The following is a 19,053-nucleotide window of genomic DNA, read 5'->3' on the forward strand; positions in this document are numbered from 1 at the left end:
ACCTAAAACATCTTAAACAGTTCTGTAAAAGTAAAAATGTATAGGTGGGCTACAAATAGAAGCATAAATTGAACTTTGCATCAAACGTTTTTCATGCATTCGTAGATTCTTTCGTAGAAGCAAATTTTTTGCCTATACAGTAAGTACTTGTAAGGGGTGGACATTTTTAATATTTTTTAAATTATGTTTTATTTAACTATGCTCGCAACTGCCGAGGTTATATCAGCATCACCGGTGTGCTGGAATTTTATCTCGCGGGAGTACTTTTACATGCCAGTAAATCTAGTGGCTTGAACCTATCGCATTTAAGCACACTTAAATATCATCGACCTGGGCCGGAATCGAACCTGCAACCTCGGGCACAGAAAACCAGCACTCTAGCGACTGCGCAACCCAGGTCGACAATTTTTAATCTTCAGCTATATAATTGTCACATAATAATAAAAAAATAACTAGTTTATTATAAGCTGTCGTGTTCGAAATTATAGTTCTGTGAAACAGTTGCATACAAAATTGGAACCAAGCATTGCTTAACCCAAGATATATCTTAGAATGTTGTCATATAGTAAGACAGATTTCTGAATGGAACTGTTAGAGCTACATCCTGTATTTGATGTTTAATCCATCTGAAATTGTTGTGTTCTTTGAAATTGCTCTACACAGTGCAATAGATCAATATTTTCAGATGCTAATGCTTGAGCCTGTCGAATTTAAGCAAACTTAAATATCCTCGACATCGGCCGGGATCGAACCTTCAACCTCAGGCACAGAAGTACAGTACTCTACCGACTGCGCAACCCAGATCAACAATTTTGAATCTTATAATTGTCACATAATAATCACAAAATTGAACTAGTTTATTATAAGCTATCGTATTCGAAATTAGAGTTCTGTGAAACAGTTGCATACCAAATTGGAACCAAGCATAGCTTAACCCAAATATATTATGTCTTAGAATGTTCTCATATGATAAGACAGATTTCTTAATGCAACTATTGGAGTTACATCCTGTATTTGAATTTTAATCCATCTGAAATTGTTGCGTTCTTTGAAATTGCTGTACACAGTGCAATACGATAATTATTTCCAGATGCTAATGTGATTTTATATGTTTATTCAAATTGACTGAAAGATAACTGGCTTTAGAATGGGATGGAAGAGAGCTGTTTGTGTTTATAAAAACATGTCACCGGGAAGGAATTGTGCTGTTACTATCTTCAGATCTTTTCTGACCACGATGACAACTGACACACATTCGGATTCTGTTACATAGGACTCGCTTATATAATTTTCAGAGTCTACGTGCAAAATCTTGTTAGATTTGACACTTTAGCAGGCACTCTATATTCGTTTTACATTTTTCTAAGAGAAATATTGACATACGGTACAGATTTTTTAGATTGGTATGTACAGTACACTGAGATACTGTTATGCCGATGAGAGGACTTTACCAGGGATTTGAAACCACATAAATTAATTATTATTTTAACAATAAAATTTGAAAAAAAAAAAGTAATAACCTTAGACTTACATTGTGTCGATTACACTGGTCAACAGTCATTTTGCGCCAGACATAAACCTAACAAATTCTTACTAATTTCGACCTCCTGAATTCAAACATAACAAGCAAAATGCTCCATCTGTTCGGGTTTTCGAGATACACAATATAATTCATTCTGTATGCATTTTATTAAAAAAATAACACATTTCATGTGCAAATATTTTGTTTCACAGATGTGATGACCCATTATGTGAAAACAATATTAGTATAAATAGGCCACCATGTTAAAAGCACTTGTGGAAACGAAACTTATGTTGTTGCTTTTTTACGAGCCTATTTGGAGGGGGTGAAACTGGTTCGCCGTATGAATTCGATTGAGTTTACCTAATTTTGAGATGTGTATTTCTTTCACTGTGATCAGTAATGACATTACTGTAGTTTATATTTTGCAATAGACCACCCTGTCAGAACCACTTCTAAAAGCGGAAATTGTTTTATTGCCCTTTTCGGTTCCATTTGGAGGGGGTGAAACAGGTTCGCCATATGAAATCGCTTCAGTTTACCAGAAGATTTCCGTGCTATTAGTATTCTGTGTAATCTTTAAAGTGTACTTTAATGATAATATTCAAAGTACGCATGGTTTATATGTGTGGATTTGAAGGTTGCAGCATTGCTTCTTGAAATGCAGTTAGACTACACAAAATTATGCTGCTTTCTGTGCGAATGGGACAGTTGCGCTCGAGATGAGCGTTATAAAATAAAAGTATTGCCAACACGACAATCACTAGAGCCAGGGAAGAAAAATATTATACATCAACTCTTTGTACATCAAAGGAAAGTAATTTTACCCCCTTTACACATTAAGTTAGGGTTAATGAAGAATTTTGTTAGAGGGATGAATCATGAAACTAATGCATTAAAACCCTATCCGGGAAAATTTTCCTGCTATTAGTGACTCAATATACAAGAGGGAGTTTTCAATGGACCACAAATTAAAGAAATAATGAAGGTCAATCACTTCGAACCTTTGTGGGAAAGAAAAGAGAGAGCCGCCTGGATTACATTCAAGGAGGTTGTATTAAAATTTCTGGGTAACCTTTGAAGTGAGAACTATGAAGAATGAATGTGAATGTTAATGAATGAATGAATGAATGAATGAATGAATGAATGAATGAATGAATGAATGTTCGCCATGATGTCCCATGTTGGGCACAGGCCTCCTGTGATGGGGTTAGAACCCCCTCGACAGGGATGGCTCAAGTGTACTCGCTTGGTGAGCCAATCCAGGCGAGCTTGTCGTGTATACTACTTTTGTGACATGGTTAATAACCCTGTTCAACTTTAACTAGTCTCAGCACTCTGTTCTTTGTTCATTTTTTTTTCTTGCACTACACACATTATACTGACACTGGCACTTTGACAAACACTGATTGCTATTTACACTTTTTACCTGACATTTTCTCAACACTGACTTTATTATTTACAAAATTTATCTTACACTTTCACTAATACTGACTTTACTATTTACAATATCTTAACACTGATTAGTGCAAAATTTACTATTTGCGTGTGAAACTATGGGTTGTAACATGTCCCTGAAAACTCACTTCCTTTACTCCTATCTTGACATTTTCCCCGAGAATTGTGGCGATTTCAGTGATGAGCATAGTGAGCGCTTTCATCAAGAAATTTATATCGTGGAAAAAAGATACCAAGGCCAGTGGAGTACCAGTATGCCAGCAGACTATTCTTAGACTTTATCTCGTGATTTACCTGATGCCCAGTATAAAAGAAAATGTAGGAAAAGAAAGCTATAATCTTCTGAACAGCGAGTATTTAACCTTAGTCTCATTATGTAAAGCAGTATTTTGAATAGATATGAATTCGAAAATTTCTCAAAAACAGTAACTAAAAACTGTTTTTGATTGTCGTATTCGCATTCAAGAGGTTCAAATTATATAGAAAACAGGTATTACATGCCCAGCTAAAAAAAGTTAAAATTGTTACACAGTATTATTTAATGATGCTGTGAGAACTATTAGATTATTTAGGGTCTATGGGGAATTGATGACAACGACATAGTATTTGGCGAGATGAGGCCCAGGATTCGTCGTATAATTTCCTGTCATTCGCCTTACAATTTGGGAAATCCTCGAAAACATTCCAGCCACGTAATCGGCCCAAGATTGAATCAAACCCAAGTTCGATCACAGTTCAGGAGCAGCACCGATTTCTATCAGTGTTATTCTAGTTTCACTACTGTAAATTCTAGAAAAAATGTAGGCCAAATTGTGTTAAAAATAATAATTCACAGTCAATAAATATTTCATATAAATTATATTTTGATGTTTATTAAATATTTTGACGCATGTTTATATTAGTTTCGATAAAATTGAGTGCATAGGCTCTCCTCGAAATTGAGCGTCAATTAACAGAAAGTCGTGTCAGTGCAGTGCACGTTGTCGTGTAGAATTTGCCGTGGAATGCAATACAATGGCGGTGACAGCAGTGAGATCTGATACGAATTCATTATGGATTATTTATTATTTTATTATACTTACCACCTAGTTGCACGAACACGGAATAAAGTCCCGATAAAATACATTACATGGTTACGCGAGAAATGTGTTGTACTAACTCAAAGTAGTGCATTATCCGGAGGATATCTTCCTAATAAGCTATTCCATACCTTAAATCGCTGTTAAATTGTTATCTAGAGAATAAATTAGGCCTATATATAATGGCATCAGCACTAGACATGAATCTTTCTGAAGATGATGATGAATTATTAGCTACTATATAGCCCCTAATGTATTTTTGAGAACGTAGAAACAAAATAAAATAATGCGTATACGTGATCCGTTAAACAAGTATAACAATTAAGAATATCTGGCAAGTTTCAGGATGAAAAAGGACACCGTTTTAATCGTGCTGGAATATCATAGATGATTTGGAACACAGGCCAGGCAGGTAAAGGTAGTTCACAATTATCATCATTGTAAAGAAATGGTAGTTCTTGAAAAAATTATGTTTTTTTGCAAATTCATAAGGCAGTATTATAAAATACAATAGCAGTATTACATTCTGCGTTCTTGTAGGTAGCATTAAATAACCTACTAGCAGACTCTCTTGCTCTAGTTTTGTCTTTTGATTGTAATTTATGGCATTAGTTTTTGTTATCTAGCACGTTCTTACAGCCATTCACCATCTCAACTAGCTTAAGTGTACCTTCTGCTTTTAATTTTGATTTCTAATTCCTCTTGGTTTGCTCGATTCTTCATATTGAGGCCCATAGACAAAATAGTGGTACTATGTTCAGAAATATGTCGACACTTGCTTGTATTGTTAAAGTACTTTATAAACAAAGAACCATAAAAAATATTGCCAACCTCTGTTCAAATTCTGCTGACTATGGAATAGATAACCTGGAAATAAACTAATTTCATAGAACGCAGTATTCCATAGTTGTATGAGCAACAGTAACGTAAGAGAAAAATGCTATTGTGGTGGTATATAAAGGCAATCATGTCAGCACCTGGTGAAAATGTAATTGGCAAAGTTTGTAAAGGAAGTCTAAAACTGTTACCGAAGATCTGAATACACTCATAAAAGAATGTATTGAATGGCAATATGTAGTATTTCAATATGTAAATTTCACATATGTTTCTCTTCAATTCTCTTCACGCGAAGTTATTTGAGCTCCAACAGTACCGATTTGTTTGGATCCGATAAACTTTTCCATGAGTATTTCCTAAGTATTTCCAAGAAATATACCAGAGCTAATAACACTGTAACTATACATCTTGATTACACAACTCTTAACACTATATCACGTCGGAATATGCATTTTATTGCTTTCGCGTGTTAAATATTTGATACAGTACCTTGTTGATTAGTTTCAGCCTGTTGTGAACCATCCTCAGAACTGAGTGATCCTTGTTTTAGCGCCTTTAGTTTCCGTTTCCTGTTGGGATGTGTTTGTGTAGTGTAATGTGGAGTCAAAAAGTGTGTGTGTTCTGAAATTCAGTTGTGTGTTGAGAATTTAATGTGGATGTGTTTTTGTGTGCCTGTATATTTCGTATTGTCCTAGTGAGCTCAGTTTCTGTTTTTTTTTTTTTCGGTCGAATATGTACATCTGTTGAAATATCACAGAATAAAAATGCAATTTCTAACAATGTTTGGATTTCACTCGTTTAGCATTTAGGATGTAATTTTTCTGCTTAAAATATTTAATTCCTTATAGTCAAAATTTATATGTCATATTTGGTAAATTTATGAAATTGTAAAGATTTCAATAAGAATTTCTTTCTAAATTAAATGTGGTGAAAGTATGACTTAAACTACAAATCTGATTTTTGTAGGTTATCGGAGTTCTTGGGTACTCTTCAATCGTGTATGTATTTCCACCACTCTATGCTACTTTGGTGGTCATTGCATGCAGCCAACTTGAAAAAATGAGGATCGCATTATCGAATATAAAACAGCAACATATTGCAGCTCCAAACGACGAGCAGTGGCAACTCCGAGCTTCAGATGACGTTTTTACTCGTATGGAGGGGCAAATGAATAAATGTATTAGACTTCATCAGGAGATAATCAGGTAAATTTATTAGGTGATATAAATAAATCGCAGGACGAACTAATGAACATTTATTATTCGTCCCTTTTCTTTTGCTAAGTATATTTTCTTTACTTTCCATTCTTTCGTCCTTTACTACTTTCCACTTTCCCGCTAACCCTCATTCTATATCTCTTGCTTACACTACTTACTAGTTAGTTTTATTTAAATCTTCTTCATCTGTTTTCTTCAAATCTAAAATAATGTAATACATTAATTTTCTGAAATTAAAGTACGTTACACCATATATTATTATTATTATTATTATTATTATTATTATTATTATTATTATTATTATTACTATTATTATTACTACTACTACTATTACTTGTATATACAGGGTGGAAGGGGATCGATGCACTAACATTTAAGAGGTGATTCTACATGTTAAATATAACAAAACATTTATAACATTTTTCCTTTGATAATGCACCATTAACCAGGAAAAAATAGTTTTTCCCAATGTTCGCAAAGCTCTATTGCGCTAATGGACCGAGAGAAATCAAATAGATAAAAATCAATCAAATAGAAAAAAATAATCTTAACAGTTAATATGTTTAGTCTTTTTTTTTTTTCAAATTAAACCGTTTAGCCATGAATTTAAATTGAATAATTACGAAAATCGTTAAAATAAATCTTACAACAAAGATTATTGCCGCGCGTCACCGACTGAGTACAGCAGAGGGAGAGAGGAAGGTAAGGAGTGCACGCCGAGCTTGCTAGAGTAGCCGTGCTGTTGCCAAATGCTTTATGGAAAGATAAAACGGTGAATGTTAGAGAAAAACTTGTTTGGATTTTCAAATCTCTCCTCATGATCTATCCATGTTACCTACCAGTTTCATTTTGGTGCAAAAGTTACCTTTCACCCTGTATTTATATGATATATAAATGTATTATAAATATCAGATGCTATTAGTTTCCTTTGCAGCTAGTTTCTTTAAAACTAAATATATCTCTTTGAAATTAAGCATTATTGATTTATTTCTGAAATTCTGTCACTTATCAAACAATTATGATTCTAAGGGCCAGTTTCACCGATGGATATTAGAAGTTAAATTATTATACTCATATAACAATAAATGAAACACAAAACCTGTTTCATGAAGAGCTGTTTAATTTTAACAATTATGATAATTTATTTCATAAATTAATATCACAATTTCCTGTGTTAAAACCTCAAAACAACAAAAAAAATTTGAACTGTGACTCGTGTAAATTATGCTGTGGAAACAGAATTGCTATATTTAGATAATTCAAATGTGTGTCGTCGTTAAGAGAGAAGTATAAGAATTAGTGAACTCGAAAATTTAGCAACGTAACATTTTTCGGTCGCTCTTCAATTGATAGAAATATTACTGTAAATATCTCTGTATTCATGTCGCTATAGCATTAGAAATTTTTTGGATGATTTTACTCACTGTTACTTCAGATATTCCAACAACATTTTTCAGATGGACATTAGCTAACATTTTGTTAACTCTTGGGAAAATCGGGAATAGTAGAGAGGCCGTGTCTGAACTGAAGCATTTAAAACCGCGTTTCACTCGCTTCACAAAGAGAAAGATAGTGTAATTTTACAACCTCTTTGGAAATTATTTTTTATTATTAATGAAACGCGAAACTGAATGCGTGGAAAAAAGTGCCCAATTTGAATGACATATAAAAGTCTATGTTAGTGAAAATCTAGAACACAACAAAACAGACAGTGTAAGAATGAAAGCTATGGATGACTCGTTGGGACGGATTCCTAATGAATTAAATTTATATACAGGGTGTAAGGGGTATGAGCTGTCCTTTTCACAGTCGTCGGGGACGGTTTACAGGATCAAAAAATGTCCATAAAACATAGGATCAAAAATTGATATTTTTTCAAAAAAAACATTATTTTGTTATTTTATTTTCGTTATACTGCTTATATCGTTCATAAAATTACATCAATAGGTATATATAGCAAAGAGTTTTAGTTTAAATAAATATTTGTGTGTTCTATTGCGTTTTCGTGAAATTAAATAAAAATGCATGCTTAAATTTGTTAATATTCTGGCATGAGAGACGTGGCAACGTTCAGCAGGCAGTACTCTGCACAGACATAAGTACGAGTCAGATGAGTTCAAGCTCCCTGTCCATAGCTCTACTGCTGAGCGGATCGCATTTCAGTACAGGTTATTCGATAAACAACTTACAATGTCATTCACAGTTTAGGAATATCATATGTTATTACCATCGACGCTTTCTTCAAAAAAGGTTACCTAATCAGCGAACTTCTGTAGCAGTTTCTGAACGATTATTAGAAACTAGAAGTCTCTTACCCCATTTGGACAATCACACAACCAGAAATTTGTTTAAAATTGATACTGCTTTACGGAAGCGGGAGAGATTAAAATGTTGCATTAGAAAAAATATTTGTGTGATTTTGAGGAGAAAACCATTATTGTTTATTCTTTAGACGTACAATTAAAAAATGAAGCAATATTGTTACATAAAATGTAAATTTACCATAATGTTCTATTAATGAGATTGAAAGTTTGTATTTGCTGCTCGCTTTATGTAAACAATAGTATTGTCATGGTCGCTCCTGCATGAGAAAAGAGCTTCTGTTCGTACCGGTACGTCTGCACCCGCTTGAGCTCTATTGTGTACTTCTAAACCCCCTCCTCCCCGCTTGAGCTGTACTGTGTACTTCTTAACCCCCACTACTCCGCTTGAGCTGTACTTTGTAATTCTAAACTCCCTCCTCCCCATCCAGCAACGTTGCAAAACATCTGTTATTGTAAACTTTAATAATTAGTTAAATATTGCAATTAGAAAAAAATTGTAAAGCTTTTTTCTTCCTTATGACATGAATAATCATCAGATAAAATAATGGCACTTAAACCCCTTACACTCTGTATATTAAGAAACAACGTGTTAGTGCATTTTTAACCTTTCTTAAATAAACTGGCTCTCATAAAATTTTCTAAGTGTGACACTGCCAAATTTCTTGTAAGCTAATAAACTTTGTAATGTAAGAGTTATTAAAATTTTCATTTGAATTGAATTACGTTTATTTTCAGAAACGTAGCTATATTTTATGTTAAAACAATATCATTTAATGTTACGATATTATATAATTATATAATTTTAATTATTGCGTATTAACAAATTTCAACGCTGAACGGACAATACTGAAAATTATTGATGCAAATTTTGCCTTTATTAGGAGCATCTGCTACTCTGAATTTACACCACTGAATCAAATAAATTTTTGTTTCTCACGCCACACCTTGGTAACTAAATAAAACAGAAGATCTAGCACTATATAATGTTAACAGGTGTATGTAGTTTATATGTAAATTGTATATAATGTAGACCTACTTATTCAAATAAAAACTTTGAGCATAACGTGTCCACTGCTGTGGAGTCACGGTTAGCGTGTCTGACCGTGAAATGAGCGAGCCCAGGTTGAAATTCTGGTTGGGACAAGTTACCTGGTTGAAGATTTTTGCGGGTTTTCTTTCAACCCATTAAATGCTGGATAACTTTCGAGGACTCATTTCGCTACCATTATCACCTTCATCTCATTCAGACACTAGATAACCATAGAAGTCGATAAAGCGTCGTAAAATAACCAATTAAATAGCATAACATCCAATTGCAATTAATCTTTGAACATAACAATTACTTGAAAGGACCCTTGAATTTCGCTACACGAAAATTGGATGGTCTTTTAGTATTTTGTTGACTATAATTCATACCCCCTTTATCATTCCATCCGATATTATAGCCAGAAATGTCAAATTAAAACCAACAGAATGCACTATAGACATCAGTACCGTATGTTGTCCTCATTATACCTAGCGATGGGTGACTAAGAAACAGAAAGGATGAATTTTGTGACGTATGTGATGGTGTAAACTGGCCTCTTCTTATCAGATTATGAAATATTGTATGTGTTAAATCAAAATCCACAGTTCTAAAATTCTTTAGGAATAAGATTCAATTGTCGTGGCACTGTCTGTTATAAATGGAAACGACGGCATTGTTAGCATACAGACTTTCATTTATAAAAATGCCGCTGAGAAAATAGTATCAAAGTAAATGGACAAAACTAATATTTTTCTACAGGTTCACTATGGAACTAGAAGAAAATTTCAGTACCTTGTTTGTTGGCGTTTTTCTAATACTCATGCTGTCACTATGTTTCTCAACCTTTTCTGCTGTCCTGGTAAGTGTATCTGCTTATGGTTTCATAATACTTTGAAAGTCATATTTATCTAGTAGTATTATTATACGTACTTTAAAAATCATCTCGTACATAGTAGTAATATCCATTCAGTCATTCATTCAGTATTGAGCCCAAGGGCAGGTCTTTTACTGCAAACCCAACTTTCTCCAATCCTTCCTATTTTCTCCCTTCCTCTTTGTCTCCTTTTATGATCCATATATCTTAATGTCATCTTCTTCTACCCCGAACTCTTCTCTCGTTCACCATTCCCTTCAGTGTATCCTTCAGTAGGCAGTTTCTTCTCAGCCAGTGACCCAACCAATTCCTTTTTCTCTTCCTAATCATTTTCAACATCATTCTTTCTTCACCCACTCTTTCCAACACAGCTTCATTTCTTATTCTGTCTGTCCATTTCACACGTCACATCCTTCTCCATATCCACATTTCAAATGCTTCTATTCGTTTCTCTTCACTTCGTCAAAATGTCCATGTTTCTGCGCCCATACAATGCCACAGTCCATACAAAGCACTTCACTAGTCTCTTCCTTAGTCCTTTTTCCAGAGGTGCGCTGAAGATGCTTCGTTTTCTATTAAAAACTTCCTTGGTCATTGCTATCCTCCTTTTGACTTCCAGGCAGCAGCTCATGTTACTGCTTATAGTATAACCCCAAGTATTTTAAGCTGTCTACTTGCTCTACTGCCACATTTAGAATTCGAAAGTTTGCCTTCTTTATTTTTCTTCCTGTGACCATGGTCTACGTCTTATTTGAATTCATATTCATCCCATACTGCTCACAGCCCCATAGTAATATAAAACTTACAAATTCATCTTGTGCATAATAATATCAGCTGATCAGTTCAAGAGGGAAATAACTGAAAATTTAAAATTTGAGAAAACTGAATTTTAAGGCTTAATGTTGCTGTAAAGAATGCAATTAATAGCTCTAATTTGAAGTTTATAGTATATATAAAAACATAATTAACAGAATTTGGAGTAATTTCAACGATCCTTTGATTTTTAATAGCAATATAAATTATAGAAATATGAAAATTAAAAATAAAATTATGAGTTTACATCGTTACATTCACTAACGAGTTTGGAAATAAATGAATATTCAGACTCGTTGATCACGTTATGCCCATCATCTTTCCAATGACGCCTTGGTCTTTCTAGACCTCTGCGTCATCTTGGTTGAAAAGAAAGTAATAGATAAGAAAAAAAAAATTGTTCATTCCTTGAACTTGCTCCAATATTGTTGGTATTGTGTGATATCATGCATTATTTTTTAAATGTGCTATATATCGCAAAACTTGTCTTTTCGTTATCGGTTCAGTACAACATATCTCAGTAAAGGGAGTAGAAGTCTTGTATGCTCAGTTTGTTTCACTTATAAATTTATTTCAATTTCCTAATTTACTGGCCTCTACTTTGCAGCGCTGGGGAAATGCAGTTAACGTGTCTCAGTCAGTGGAGTCCTACTGCATATATCTGATATTTATCTTTCTGTTCTGCTGGTTTCCAAGTGAACTCACCGATCAGGTAAAGCATTTACTAAAACCTATATCAATCATGACACCTTCCGCTTTCCCAAATATAGTTAGTGTACATATTTAATATTTGTTTTCTTTTATAACTTCCTTCACTTAAATTTACATAGTTCTCATATATACAGTTCATTATTTGGAGCCGTATATTTTTAAGTATCGTTCGCTCAGCTCTTATTGAAATAAATTAAATCTCCTAAAATGTATACATACACAAATAAAACTGCGACATCGGTACTCAAACTCGCGTCTCCAGCACACAAACCAGAAACGTTAACGCTTCAACTAAACGTAACCTTGCCAGAGAAATGTAAGTTTATGGAAATTTGTATCCCTGATACAAGTTCATTTTTAAAACTTTTTCATTCTTTACCATTCTTCCTTTCTCTGATTGAGGTTCTGATACCTATTATCAGGTAGTTCATCTCACTTGATGACAATATCCAATGACGTGTGAGGGTGAGAGGAAGGGATAAGTCACTTGTTCCGGCTTATGACGTGTGCCATAATTGTAGCACAGTTTTGTATCCCTGATCTAGTGACTATTGCTATGTATTTAAATTTCGTAAGTTTCGTGATATCCTCAAACGGTAGTAAGATAATACAATAAAAAGAGGTCTTATGAATATGTTCATGAAATTAAAATGTAATTGCATGAGCTATGTTGCTATGATAATAAAAGACTAGGCGTAAAAAGGCTTTAAGTGTCAGTATCTATTAAAATTAATTTTCCCAAGAAAAACAGTCTGTGTTCCTGGCTCAATGCACTGAGAAAAATGATTAGTGCGAATGTAATTTTATTTAGCCTAGCTTCCCTCATAGATGTGCAAAATTTATGATATTACATTACTAGTTGCAGAAGAAAGGTCTGTTTCCCACTGTTTGTCTCTTTGGCACTTACAGCCTTTTCATGCCCAGTTCTCAATTGTAATGAAAATTACAGATTTAAAAAATTGCGTAAGGAAAGTTACACTTGGGAATTACTAAACTCTCTGTCCCTTTCTTTAAGAAAAAATATATTCCTCTGAATAATAAATGAATGGTCGTAGATCATGAGATGATAATTCAAAATTCACCAAATAGAATAGAGATTTGAAAATTTAGAAAAAAAAAATTAACACAACGGCATATCTTACTAAAATGTCTCAAAGTCTACCTAAAATAAAATTTCAATGAAGATTTAGGGACGCCACTATAAGCAGAAATCTGAAAATAAAAAAGATTTCTGTGTTTTCAGGGTGAAAGAGTTCGAGATGCAGCCTGGAGCTGTGATTGGATTGGTGCTCCAGTATCTTTTCAGCGATCTCTCTCATTAGTGATAGCCAGTGCTAACAAGCAATTCATATTAACTGCTGGAAAGTGTGTACCAGTGTCTAAGCAAACAATGCTTAACGTGAGTGCTTCAATTACTGTTGATAAATGCTTATTTATTAAGAGTATAAACCGTTCTATAATTGATTTAATAACGAACAATAATGACATGAGAGGAAGTACTGAACTTATGTATTATACAGTTAGAAATTAAGGTGTCTGTGTGCACGTCAATGTGGAATGAGAAACCACGGTCCTGTAGTTTTGTGTACGGTACAATGTATCAATCATCCTTTCAATTTCTGATCCGTTATTGCCATTTCTCTCTATCTTTACGTCATTATTCTATTTTTCTTCTGGCCTCATCTCTCTCATGTTTATTGAATATCATATAAATCCACACAAGGAGTAATTTATTCTCTGCTTATTCCAGGTGATATCCATTCAAAAGTTGTTTTAGGTAAGCTTATTTAAACATTATTTCAAAATGTTCATAATATTCAATTTTTATGCTTTTTATATTCCAATCTGTCCCCTGTAACTGCATTTCTAATTTTATTCCTTCTTGATAACATTGCTAAATTCTCCAAAATTTCATTTGTTATCAATAATTTTGTATAATTTTTTCCTTCAAGTTTCAAATTTCTGACCCATATGCAAATGTTATACTTTTAACCATTGCGCATTGTGCCAAATAAGGCAAATTTAGCTCCTCCAGTAATGCGTTTGCTCCAAAGCAAACCAATTAAAATAGCTATAGCTAATCTTCCTAAATACTCTTATCATTATTTTATTAATTTCATTCTCTCGTTTTCAATAACTTTTAATTTTTACATGCTTGTATCCACCACTAGATTCTACTGAATCTAATCCATCTTTTGAAATCAAATCACTATATTCTCGTACATCTATTGCTACGCAATTTCGTCCATAACAATAACAAAATCACGTTCACCATATTACTCTATATAATTATTCTGAACATTGTACTTTCTATCAAAATCTTGTGCTACAATTAACTGCTCATCAGAAAACTGTAAAACATGTATATTAGATTCTCCTGTTTCTATACCCATCAACTTTGAAAATTTTCTTCCATATTGTGAAAGTCAGAGAGAACAACCTTTTACATTTTGTTATTTGAGAGGCATTTGCTAGAAATTTCCTTGTGTTAGATTTAAAAATGAAATTGCAAATAAATATTCAATTACATTTATAATTGTTTTGTTAATACGAAATACGAAAAGCCTGAAATCCCATAAGGGCAACGGCCTCCTACAGGAGTGTAGGGTGAGCTGAAGGTCTATTACACTTGGGGAGCCAGTCCAAGAGAGCTTACACTATACTTACAAACTAAAGACATAAATTATAATCTGAACACACAACTATCCACACTAAACACAAAAAATATACAAACTGAACACGTATACATTTTTAACTCTCACACAAACTAAACACACAAAAATCTATACTAATTGCACACATAAATTATACAGTCTATACACACAAACTATCTAAAATAAACACACAAAAACCATACAATTGAACACAAAAATTATAATACATGAACTATACCAACTATACACGAACTTAAACTATCCAAACTAACACACACAAAAATAACTATATAAACAATACACAACTGTACACAGTTTACATAATGTTCGTAATTTCTTCCAGTCTTTTCCATGCCTGCCTGTCCCTCGCTGTTCTCGTCCACTGCGCTCAAGTCTCTCTCCGGAACGCGTCCGACCACCTTCTCCTTGGACGTCTTCTGCTTCTTTTCCCAATGCGTGGGTCCCACATGGTCGAGGCATACGTCCACCTGCTGCAGTCCATCCTACTCACGTGTCCGCCCCATTCCCATTGAGACGTTGCGCCAGCCTCACTGCATCCTGCATACCGCTTCTTATTCGGATATCTGTGTTTCTCATCCTGTCTTGCAGTCTCACCTGGAGGACTATTCTTTCCATTTTCCTTTGGCACACACGAAGCTGGTTTTTCTGTTGCTCTGTCAGAGACCAAACTTGGCATCCCTACAACTTTACTGGGATTACGCAGGTTTCCGGAACTTCAAATTTCAGTTTGGTGCTGATACCAGTGGATTTTAATAATATATAACATAGGTTTTCCTAAGGTAATACTATTGTAAGCTTTCCCTAAATCAACAAACAAATGTAATGGTTGTCCTTGAACTACTTTCTTTTGAATCATCTGTCTTAGGCAAGTTATGTGATCAATAAAATTTTTGCTGATTTGTCTGCTCTAATAGGTGTTTGTGCTTCTATCTCTCTTTGGGTATATTCTTTATTCAAAAATATTTAATTATTTTTCCATATGAACTGCCTAAAGTAGGCCTACTTGTTACAGTTATAACATTTTAGTTCTTGCCATGATAAATATCTCCTATCCAATATTATTAAAAGCTTAATGCAATTGGTAATTTGTGGCGAGATGTTCCATTATTAAGGTATTTTTAAAATAGTGGTGAAGTATTTGCAACTCAAATTCAACTTAAAATTTAGCTTGTGTTTTTATGAAACTTTGAAGATTGCATAACCTATTTCATGACATATTCTGTCTATTTATAAAACGCAGTTAAGCGTAAAGAAGACGTTGGTTAAAAATATAGCTTAAGTCAATGTTCTTACGTTCATAAGTCACACTATTAGTATACATTTTTGTTAATGTCTGGGATTTCAATTCATCCATCTACTGCTTACGATAGACTATGATTAATTATATTTCCAATTTTTCTCTTTATATCCTAATAAAAGACAATTTCGTACATTATCTAGACTAATATTTTTATGTCTATCATTAATACATGTAAGACATACACGTATAAAGTGTTCAAAATAATCAGTATTTATTTCTTTCTTTGTCTTGTTTTACAGATGATACAAGAATCAATTTCTCTCTTCATGTTTCTTATTCAAGTAAGAGGGGAAGACGAAAGCGAAGAATAGATTGCAGGCTGTATAATACCTTTATTGTTCAATTTAGATGTTACGGTGTATCAAAATATTAAATTAATACTCATCTTTATCCTAAGTTTAAGAATATTTAGATTGTTATAACTTACTCCAATTTTCTGTTATTCTTCTGCTTCAAAGCACTTAAGATTTATCATATCTTGGTGTTCTATTTTACTGCAGTTGTATAATATCATGTTCAAGTAATTGTTGTTACTAAAGTAATGAGCAAAGAATTTAATGATTGACTTAAGTAGATATTCAGTGAATATTTCTTATTAATCCTTTTTTACGAGTTGCTTGTTACATTGACTGTGGGTCTCTGTTGCTTTTCCTATTCACTTTTGTGATTGTGACAATCAGAGGATTATGTATACCTAATGTATATTAATATTTTTATCCAGTAAATTATACCAACAGAGTCTTATTCTATTTTCATCTCAGGTCCAATGTTTTGTAATGAAATTTATAGGACAAATACACGTAAATTGCGATTTGTATTACATTCATTAAGAACTAGACTTGATGAATATAATTATGTAGAATATAGTATATGTTCTTGAAAGAACATTTATTTGTGTCTTGTAAAAGTAAAATGTCTTATCAAAGGAAGTAATTCATAGTGACATGTGTTTTTTATCAACTAATCTCACCAGTATAATGTAATTAATTCTCATGTGGAATAAAAGGAATGAAATAACAATTTTATTTATCCGTTTCCTAGGAAACGTCTTCGAGCAGAGTGGGGAATTTTATTACAGTTTTGTTGTTTATATGGTTTACACAGCGATTTACAACAAAGTAACAACAAAATTGTATTAAACACACATCAACGTCTCCACAATAGAACGGTCATAAGTAAGTTGATGAAGAACATTAGTTTGTTTAATAGCGTGTCTATTAACCAATATTAGGATATTGCGAGAAAAAAAAATTGTTCCTATTTTATCTGTTGTAATTTATCTTCAACAAAGAATTTTGTAGTTTGCAGGTTTTTTCGTAAATTTTATTTTTTAATAGTGATTTCAATTTTTAGCCAGATATCTTTACAAAAAAGTATCATTATCACTTTTGAATATCTTCTACAACAAACAAATTTCAGCGTCGCCGATGTGCCGGAATGTTGTCCCGCAGGACTTCTTTTACATGCCAGTAAATCTACTGACATGAGCCTATCGCATTTAAGCACACTTAAATGCCATCGACCTGGGCCGGGATCGAATCTGCAACCTCGAGCACAGAAGGCCAGCACTATACCGACTACGCTTCCGAGGCCGACCTGAGGCCGAGTTGTGTCCTCCGTTAAGGAAAATTAAGAGGAGCTATTGAAATACTTCAGAAGCATTGAAGAGAGTGAGGACTCAAAAGAATGGGATGATGTAACAGTGAGAGAAGTTTTTGTGAAAAGAACTTGTTAAATAATAATGAATTTTTGTTTTTTTTTTCTAAATTTCTTTTATGACTCGATGAAACGTGTTGATATTGCAAACTGCATGTAGATTGAGCCTATCTGTCTCATTACAACATTTTGAGTCAGCTTAATGGAAATTAGAGAGAGCATTAACGATATGAAATGAATGTCGATGATGAAGAAGAATATTCGTTTCCTCCAAGAAAAAGGCTGAAAATTAGTAGGCAAGTAGACTAAACTTGTCGGCAGAAGCCAAAGAAATATGCGATACCATTAACAAACAATTGAATGGATGTTTCCTGCATTCATATATTTAGCAGCTTTAATATATTTGATCCAAAAAAAAAAAAATCCTTAATACAGAGAGAAGTTCCTTATAGACCTTGCTAATATTTTTGTAAAAAATTTGTCAATTTAAAGACAATTTCGAAAGAAAAATGTATTAATAAATTAATGATAAATTTAAAGACATTTTCTTTGTGAGTGATTTGTTCATTTTTTTATGGATTAAACCTTTGAATATTCATTCTCTGAAGTGGACAAAGTCCTTCGAATCCCACTAAACATCTGTTTCAACAGCTCAGTTAGAACGGAGTTACAGCATATTAAACAGGATAAAAACATTTCTCAGAAACACCGTGGGTCAAGATAGGCTGAATTTGTTGGCTTTCTGTTCTATTCTTAAGGAGCACCTCCATCAAATTCCGAACTTCAAGAACAAAGTTATCGAAAAGTTTGCCAGCCAGAAGGACAAAATAATTCTTTATAACTAATTCTGCAAATTGGCGAGTTTAATGTTGAATTTGCATTATTATGTAGTTGATGGTTTTAGTTTTATTGTGCTGAACTAATTTTTAAACACATACAATTAACTGAAATTAAATAAAAAATCTTAGTGCATTATTTAACGTATAGCGCAAAATTTCTAAAATATCGGGCCCCACCAATAGGAATGATCACAAGCCGCCACTGTGTGTAATATAGTTTCAATTATATTTTAAATTAATTATTGTTAAAAACTTTCAGTTACTTTGTAAGTTCATAAAAAGTGAATAAATTATACAACTGAAAGTTCGTTATGTTTAATATATTATTAATATTAGCTACACTCACTTCTATACTTTTATACAACTCTAAATTTGATACGAGATAATAGACTATTCACTGAAAATATATGCGTTATTTAATTGAAGATTTTACTACATGAAACATTATGTTATTACCGACGTAAGAACTAATATGTGAAAAAATTACATAATAATTCATATTTTTTTTTTATTTATCAGTTAACATGATTTGTGCATCAAATATGAAAGAAGAAAACTGCCATTCAAAGTTCATATGCAGTAATTAGCTTTATTCATGTTCGTTAATAATAATAAAATCCGCCTCTCATAACAGGTGACCGTATAGGTTCGGAAAATAATTAAAAAAATGCATATATGCAATAGAAAGAAAAATCAATACGTACAGTAGGTAGCAATCATA

At 33.1% G+C, this 19,053-nt stretch overlaps 1 protein-coding gene across 3 annotated transcripts in view; it reads left to right on the forward strand.

Moving 5' to 3' along the window:
* The window catches only part of LOC138704301 (odorant receptor 22b-like), a 39,236-nt gene extending 22,271 nt beyond the window's left edge, over positions 1–16,965 (forward strand). The window contains exons 2-6 of one of the 3 annotated variants that reach the window (XM_069832167.1): positions 5,863–6,101; positions 10,224–10,323; positions 11,759–11,863; positions 13,106–13,261; positions 16,077–16,965. In XM_069832167.1, coding sequence (XP_069688268.1) covers positions 5,863–6,101; positions 10,224–10,323; positions 11,759–11,863; positions 13,106–13,261; positions 16,077–16,148 — 672 coding nt within the window. In that variant the 3' untranslated portion in view covers positions 16,149–16,965. The remainder of the gene's footprint in view (positions 1–5,862; positions 6,102–10,223; positions 10,324–11,758; positions 11,864–13,105; positions 13,262–16,076) is intronic. The other 2 variants (XM_069832166.1, XM_069832165.1) reach the window with 2 other exon arrangements.
* The last annotated feature ends 2,088 nt before the right edge of the window (positions 16,966–19,053 follow it).

Source organism: Periplaneta americana, chromosome 8, assembly GCF_040183065.1.
Source record: "Periplaneta americana isolate PAMFEO1 chromosome 8, P.americana_PAMFEO1_priV1, whole genome shotgun sequence".
In the NCBI taxonomy this organism is placed as follows: domain Eukaryota; kingdom Metazoa; phylum Arthropoda; class Insecta; order Blattodea; family Blattidae; genus Periplaneta; species Periplaneta americana.